The 8,352-nt window shown below is 51.0% G+C and overlaps 1 protein-coding gene across 1 annotated transcript; it reads left to right on the forward strand.

Annotated features, from left to right (window-relative positions):
• Positions 1–2: 2 nt before the first annotated feature.
• Positions 3–7,165, forward strand: KCTD17 (potassium channel tetramerization domain containing 17; the record flags this gene model as incomplete). Its single annotated transcript, XM_009332658.1, has 6 exons — positions 3–65; positions 700–808; positions 2,599–2,690; positions 3,644–3,739; positions 4,112–4,237; positions 6,506–7,165. Coding segments are annotated over 6 exons (516 nt in total), but the record flags the coding sequence as incomplete, so codon positions are not given.
• Positions 7,166–8,352: the final 1,187 nt, after the last annotated feature.

Raw genomic sequence — 8,352 nt, forward strand, 5'->3', positions numbered from 1 at the left:
TGTGTCGGGAGCAGAAATCTTTCCTGTGTCGCTTGTGCCAAGGCGAGGAGCTGAAATCAGACCAGGTAAGGCAGCTGGGTTGCCTCCCACACTGTGCCCCACTGAGCATGCGGAGGGCTGGAGGGATGCAGGGATGGAGCTAGACCCTGACAGCTGCAGGAGTAACCGAGTGAAAAATGCCTGCTCTTTCTCCCCCCTCTCCTGGGAGGGATTTCCCCTTGCCGGATCCCACCTTGCTGTGTTGTAGCCTGGCACCTGTCTTCCTGAGCTGGGGAAAAGAGAGGCCATCTCCCCTCTGCCCCTGCTCTCCTGCCTCTCTATCACCCCACATCCCCTGGCTCTACCTCCCAGCCTGACTCAGCCTTGTCCCCTATATGGGGGCTCTCTGCTCTCTCACACCAGGCCTGTACGCACAGTTGCAGAAGGAGGCTGAGGCCTATTTTTTTGGCTTTCTCAGCGGGGTTGGTCCATGCTGAGGTGGGCACGCTGAGCATACCAATACAGGAGTTAAAATCCAAGCTGGGCTGATTTGGCTAGGGACTCGCAGGGGCCCATGGTTTCCAAGGAGTCTTAGAAATAGTGGACATTTTTGCTTAGGTTTGTATTTTCTTTGTATATTTTGTATAGTCTGGAGCTTTTGAGGGTTGGTTACAAGTTCCCCATGGAGTTTTTCTCCTCGTGGTCTATCTCTGTTGCTAGGATGAGACTGGTGCATACCTAATAGACCGGGACCCCACTTACTTTGGACCCATCCTGAATTTCCTCCGTCATGGGAAGCTGGTCCTGGATAAAGATATGGCTGAAGAGGGTGAGTCTTGGAGCGCAGAAACTTCCCACTTAACATTGCTGCTGTAGACAGGACACAGTAGGACTTGTTCTCGACCTTCTTGTCTCTCATTCTCCTTCTGGAGGTTGATGTGTGGAGATTTGAGAGGGCTATCCCTGCAGCTCTTGGAAAGCATACCGATGTTTCCTCTACTAAAGGGGTTCGGAGTAGGTGAGGAAGGCATCCTACAAGTGTTGTGGCTTCATGACTGTTCGTTCAGCAGAGATGCCACCAAGACAGAAGTAGGCAAGATCTCTCAGCCTCAATAAACCATTTTTTACTTGTTCCTGATCCACTTTTAACCAGGCTCTGTGACTGAGTTTTCTGTTAATGACTGAGTGTTTCTAATTAGGAATGAACACCCAGAAGACCAAACAAAACCAAGCTCATCTCTTCTACTGACTGTAATAAAGACCATCATTAATCAGTGATATGCAATGTATGCTACTAGTGCTCTGATGGGTTGTGGACTGCAGCAATTCCAGTGGAGCAAGCCAGACAAACCAATCCCTCATTTGAGGTTGACGGGGGGGTCCAATAGGATAACTCAGTAACATCACAGTGTAACCAGCCAGCAGTCCCCAATGCCTCGTTATTTTTTGGATGCTGGAGTCTAACAAGGAACCAATTCCAAAGACAGGCTGTGCTGTCCAGCCCTTGCCAAGCACAGTTTCTGCATGTTTATTAGTCTTCTTGCCCCTCTCTCTCACATATTTTTACCTAATGCAAGGAAAGTTGTCGTCAGAATTGTCTTATAATTCCAAAAATATGTCTAAGCAATGGTAAAGAATTTTAATAAACACAAGTCTGAGTTATTTCCTACTTGACATTTCTTGTAAATCTGAGTCAGAGTTCATCCACAGGTTTTGACATCAAATCTGAAGCATAAACAGGAGCCCCGTTCATAGCTTAACATTGCCTTTTGTTCCTGCTGCAGACACTCAGGCTGGCATAAAACTAACCCATTAGACGATTCATGGCTGAATGAGGGACTCAGAAGAGGTCTGAGTGTGTCAGGTAGTGAAGGATCAATCTCCCCACCTGCATTGTCTGTGTACTGCCCTGGGGACATGTGAGTGTTGGCTCCTAGCCGCCTTTCCCTCACCAACCCTCTGGGAACCCACCTCCCTTTCCCTGAAGGCCTGTTAGCAAACAGGTGAGTCTCAGGAGAGGTGATGGATACAGACACCATAGAGAAAAGAAACAAAACACTTGTCTGTTTACCTGCTTTGAGGTGAAGCACAGGGGAGAGAGCCAAAGATCATCTGAAGTCATATGGGGCTGCAAGGTGGGTGCAACTCCAACTGGCCCAGCCGGCAAGTTGGGATTTTCTAGGGTCTTTTGGTGACAAGGTCAGAACAACTTGTGGTTCTCTGCCTTAAGAAGAGGGCCTGAACAAGGTGATAACTAGCGGTCACTGAGGGAGGCTGGAGCCTACATTTATTCTCCTTGGCCAGTTATCTGGGAAAGGTATTAGCAGTCCTCGGCACAAGCCTTCGCCGGCAGTGCCTGTTTCTGTAGTGGCAGGCAGCATAAGGAAATTGGAGTGAGCATTAGAAATGCAATGCAGAGAGCCAGGGTTCAATTCTCTGCAGTAAGAGTTTCAAGCAACAGAAGCCTGTAAAAAGTGAGGCTTTTTCTCACTTTTCTCACAATGCAGTGTCATTTCTCCCTATGGACCTTGGGAAGCTCAGAATGGATCTTTTGCAAGGCAAAAAACAAAGACGGGCTGTTAACTCTGTCTTTGTGGTCCTTCTGTCTTTCTTTCTCAGGGGTCCTAGAAGAAGCCGAGTTTTATAACATTGGTCCTTTAATCCGAATAATCAAGGATCGACTGGAGGAGAAGAACTACACAGTAACTCAGGTATGGAGAGAAATGGCAAGGAAAGATGATAGAGTGGGGTGGGCGAAGGAGGGAATGTGGAAAGGGAGAGGTGAGTCTAGAGGGAGAGCAGACTTGGGAGAAGCAGCAAGGAATGGAAAGAAGCATCTAATTAGAGTTTGCGTGCTAATGTCTACACAGCAAAATCTTGCAGGGGACAGGCTACCACTATTTTTGTTACAATAAACAAGTTACAGGCTTGTTTTGCATCCCCAGAAGTAATGCTGGATGTAGCCCCTGAAACCAAATCGGCTCCTCTAGCTTTTGGAAGAAGGCAGCTGGTTGCTGTGGGATATGGAAGAATGTTTATGAGGAGAGCGAAGGTGTCGTGGGGAGGAGGGCTCTGGTGTGGGGGGGTCCTGGGAGTGTAATCACAGTGAAGAGCATGGGGATACCTGTAGAGAAACCTGGAGGGAACAGGTGAAGAGATGTCTGTGGAAAAGTTAAATGCAGACAGTGAGGCACAAGAAATCAATCCTGTCGCACAATCACACCTTGTCTTGGCCAATAACCTTTTAACATCTGTCTTCTGGGAGTGTTGGCTGATATCTCACTTTTCGTCATGTCTGCCTCAAGTTGTAAGCCTCCAGCAACACAGTCGCTTTGCGCTCCCAAAACCCCATCAGCATTTGTGGCATTTGCATAAATGACTTTGTAACGACAAACGCAAACTCCCCATTGAAAGAGACCAGTATCTTCTGGGGACGATGCAGGAAGCACTCAGCTCAGTCCCTCCTCTCCAGAAAAGATACAGTTGTTGTTGCTCCCCATGGCAGCACAGTAGAAAGTTGGGTTGTGGTTTCCACTCCCCTTTAACCTGGGACATGGGGAAGAGGTCAGGTCTGTCCAGGAGGGTACTACCACTTCATTCTGCAGGAGAGCAACAGCCTTTAGCATCTGAATGTTGTCAACATGCTCTGCAATTTTGCTGTCAGGTGCCTCCTAAGCATGTCTACCGCGTGCTACAGTGCCAGGAAGAGGAGCTCACTCAGATGGTTTCCACTATGTCGGATGGATGGCGCTTTGAGCAGGTATGGAGAAGGTAGAGGGGAGTGGGAAGGAGTTGTCTTTTGGGGAAAAGATCATGGATACCATACAGTCCCCAGGCAAGGCACCTTCCCTCTGAGAATATTGGGTCACTCATTGATGGTGCTGTCACACTGGCTTTCTCTTGCCCCTACTCTAGAGGTTCAGAGGATACTGTGTGAGGTTAAGCTGTTCTGCATCCTAGTTGACTCCTCTCCTGGTTCTCTGTGCTGCCTCCTGAGCTTAGTTATGAGGCCTTTCTATTAGGGGTATGGATTGGACTCCATGCTGCATGGTGGGCTTTCTGCCTTGCTCCACAGGTGGAGTGGACGTTTGCAGTAACATGTGCTTGTGATTCTTGCTCTTGTCTTTTCTAGCTTGTGAACATTGGCTCATCCTATAACTACGGGAATGAGGATCAGACAGAGTTCCTGTGCGTGGTCTCCAAAGAACTGTACAACTCCCCCAGTGGCCTGAGCTCTGAGCCCAGCCACAAAGCCAAGGTGAGACCAACTTTGCTATGGCCCTGCTCCCGTTGCCTATGAGATCCTTCGCTCTTGTTTGCTCCCTCTTTTTTTCCTCTCTCCACTGTGACTGTGGGGCACCTCAGTGGTGAAATACAGGGGCTTGTCCTGGTGTTCAGCACCGTGGCATTATACCCATTGCCCAAAAGGAGGAGTGCGTGTGTTGAGAGTGGTGGTGTTCAGCTGTGTGTGGCAAATGGCTTTAGCAAGTGACCCTGGCACTTCTCATGCTACTCTAACATCCCCCTCATGCCTCCCTCATGACCATGCTGTGTGTTTCACTCTGCCTCTAGGGTATGATTTCCCTGAAGGTTTTGCAGTGTTCTCTTTCCTTTTGCTGAGTCCCAGCCTAAGGGGCAGGAGATCACCTGCTCTCCTTTAGAGGAAAGGACAGAAACGTGTGGCAGTGCATGACACCCTGTAGACAGCTATGATACAGGAAGGAGCACTAGCGATTGATAGCAGTTGTTGGGCAGTGGGATCACAGCACTTGTAAGTGGATTAGATAGCCCTGACATGATGCTCCAGAGGAAGACAAGTCTCTTTGCTCCCTGACCCAGAGCTGTCTTGGCCATGGGGAAAGGTCCCTTTTTATTCCAGTGTCATGACCATTGCTTTATTCCCTTGTGTGTCAGAAAGAACTGCCATGGCTCATCTTGCAAGTATCTCCACTCTTTCTTCCCTTTGTCCTGCATGCTGGGCCACAGAGCACAGAGGAGGACCTGGAGGAGGAAGAGCAGGAGGTGGAGGCAGAGGCAGAAGCAGAAGCAGAGGAGAAAGGTGCAGCAAATCCTTGAGGAAAATGATAAAAATAACCCCCCAAGCATAGACCCGTCCACCTTTCTGGTGAGAGCTCACAGCTAGCAGCAGGGAAGGACTAGGGCAGGTGTGGGGTGTGGGGGCAGTCCTCTCCAGGAGCAGGAGTCTCTCTGGAGATAAAGCTGACAGGGGAGAGCTATTACTGTGGCTGCTGCTTTGTATTTTAATCTGTTCGGTTTATTTACAGTTATATTTTTATTTGCAGACTGTCCATCTATTTGGGATTGCACTAAACTCTTTCTTCCTCCGGACCCTTCCTCCTGCTGCCCTCCGTGTCCATCCCAGCACTGTCACCTACCTCCTACCTTGCCCCACTCCCCAGCCTCCAGCATCCTTCCCTCTGCTCTCTTTGTGCCCCAGGGCTCAGAGTGGTCCCTTCCCTGGGTCCCTGTCTCTCTCTGCTCCTCACTTTTCCTCCTCTGCAGGTACGTTACCTGTCTGCACTCTCTGCTCCCGCCAGCCTGAGCTCTGCATGAGTGATTCACTTCCCTCTTGTGGGTATGGCCCTGGTTTGTAGAGCTTGGGGAGGGGAAGGAGGGAGGGGAGGTTGACTCATCCCTAAGGTGGCTTTTCCCATTCTCATCCTACGTGTGCCTTTACCTGCCAAGCAGACCCTACGGCTCCGGACCAGAGGCTCTGGCAGCAGAAGGGAGAGCGCAGCTGGGAGAAATGAAGAGGGGTAGAAATGAATGCAAAGCAGGCAGGGGTGGCACGGGGAAGGGGGGAAAGTCTGCCACGTGTCTGCTTGACACGCATGCCAGATCACTTCTCCAGACTGCCATCCACAGCTCCTTTGCCTGCCAGCCCGAGAGCAGTTTGCAGAAGGCAGCCTGTTATTTTCCCCTCCCTGCTTTCACTTCCCTGGGCTTTTCCCCCACCGCCTCTGCCAGGGTGAGAGCGCAGTGGGAGAGGGTGGCGAAGGCAGAGCGGAAGCGGCTGATCCCCGCTCCAGACGTTCTTGCAGCTGCCTGTGAAATGAGCCTCTGTGCTCTGCCTCCTGCTCAGGGAGGCTGCCTGGCCAGTGTGCGTGGGGCTGGGTACAGAAAGCTTTAGAAGGAGGATTCCCCTCTCATACCGGAAAAGTGCGGGGCTCTTGTTAAACCAGAGGTGCTCCGTGCCACTCTCCGTCCTGGTGGAGGGCACTTGTTAGCTGGCTGACATTTCTCTCTCCCTCTGTTCGAGACCCTTCTTGTCCGTGGCTGTGGGACCTGAGTGTTATTCTCTTAAAAGTCAGTGTATGTTAACCACGCGGACTTTTCCTTCCTTTTTCTCTGTTCTCCCACCCTCACTCCTCATCTCTTCTCTTTTTCTTCTGTTCTCATTTCCTCTGTCATTTCCCTTTTCCTGTTTCTCACTCTCCCCTCCATGCTCAGTTGCTTTTTTTCCCTGCCATTGATTTTGTTTCTCTCTTTCTCTCACCTTCTCTAGCTGTTACAAGCCAGAGGTCTGAGGATGTGATCCCGACACTCCACTCCAGCCTTTTCATTTCTTGTTTATATCTTTATTTTTGTACTGCAGTGTACGGCAGCCCCTCGCCCCACAGAGACACCCCCAGCCCCCTTCACTCTTCACATGCAGCCGTTCTTTTTTACAAACTCACTTCGGAGGCCTGACCCTCAGCCCTGGAGGAGGGCAGATGCTCCAAGGAGCCCCTGGGCTGCTGTAGGGACTGGAGCCCACGGCCCCTCCCATGCCTAGCAGGCTAGCGTTCCTTAATGTCACAGTGGCCCCTGCTGGGGACATCAGTGATCAGCCACTGCAGCCCGCGGCTCCTTCCTGAACACCCTGGATGCGACTGGGGCCCTGAGGTGGTGGCAGCTGCTGTAGGACCAGTCCTCACCCTTTCACTGTTGAAGGCAGCTGGTCTGGGCTTGTGGCCAGAGGGCAAATGCAGAGCCACTGCCCTTTTCTAGGCCACCTGCACTGCTCACGGGGTGCCCCTGTGCTGGGTATCACGCTCCTTGGCGCCTCCCTCCCTGTCCCCCAAAGCAGCCCTGTGTTGGCAGGGTGAGGAGGAGACAGGCGTGCTGCCCGGGTACCGGGAACATGCTGGCACCTGGTGTCGTGTCTGCTAGCACGAGGAGATCCCTGCCTCGGGGAGCGGGGCGTTTGCTTTACTGCTCTGAGGACCCCAGGCTGTAATTCCTGAATAAAATTCACAGTCTGCTCCTCCTTGCCGCCTCTCATTGCAAGTGGCAGAAAATTGGTGCTGGTAGAAGGGGGTGGGAGCTGGAGAAGGGGGGTTTGGATTCATCACCCGAAGCCACCAGCAGCTGCTTGTGCTGTGCCTGTCTTCTGGGGGCTGGAGGTACTTCCCACTGCATCTGTGCTGCATCCCCACTGCAGGCAGCTGGGCTACAGAGCAGGTTTGCTTATTGGTATCTGCACCCCTAAATCATAACAGTAAGTGAGGACCACCTACCTAGCTAGTGTATTGACCCCACTGCGCCTGGGACACAGCTGAGAGGGAGGGCAGGGGTGTGGAAACTTTTGCTAGTTGCCAGTGCCAGGATTGGAGTTTGGTCAAAAAGATACAAACCCCAAGATAATTTTTAACAGAGTAAGGCAAACTAGAGCCAAAACCCCCCTCAAATTAATGTTATTTCTAATTCCAGAGAGTGGCCCATTGTATATATATATACATACACACATATATATATCTTTGGTAAAAAAATCAAACCCATAGCAGTCACTGTTTAAACATTGTGCCCTTAAGCCTTCTCCTTCACCTCCTGGATTATCTGACTTAGGAGATGGAAGCAGTTGAGACGCCCTTATGTTAAAGGTATTTAGAAGATCTGAGAGAAGGGGATGGGAGGCTGCTCCAGTGTTTTTACTGAGGGGCCGGGGCCTTTGCCTGAGGGAGTCCAAGTGCAGCAGTGGAGGCTGGGTGCTGCTCCAGCAGGGAGGCAGGACACACGCTTGGGGGTGTGATGCTGGACTCGTGCCTGGGAGTCAGTGAGACGTGAAGAGTTGCCTGGCTGAGCTGAACAGCACACTGAACAGCACCCGCCAGCTAAGAAAAGAAGCAATTAGGGAGATGGAAGAGGAGGAGTGATGGGAGGGGAAGGGGGAAGAAGGATGAGCAGCAGGAAGGAAGAGGGAGGCAGATTGATTTCACAGTTACTGGAATCTCTAACTACATCAGTCACATTTTCTTTCAGCAAATGTTCCAGCATAAGATTGTGGCTGAATCACATGGTTCATGGAAAGTTCAACTCCCCTTATTCCTTTTCTCAGAAACCACCAACTTGGGACTGTTGCTGCGTATCGTG

This window comes from Pygoscelis adeliae, unplaced genomic scaffold (assembly GCF_000699105.1).
Source record: "Pygoscelis adeliae isolate BGI_AS28 unplaced genomic scaffold, ASM69910v1 Scaffold399, whole genome shotgun sequence".
NCBI classification, from domain to species: Eukaryota; Metazoa; Chordata; class Aves; order Sphenisciformes; family Spheniscidae; genus Pygoscelis; species Pygoscelis adeliae.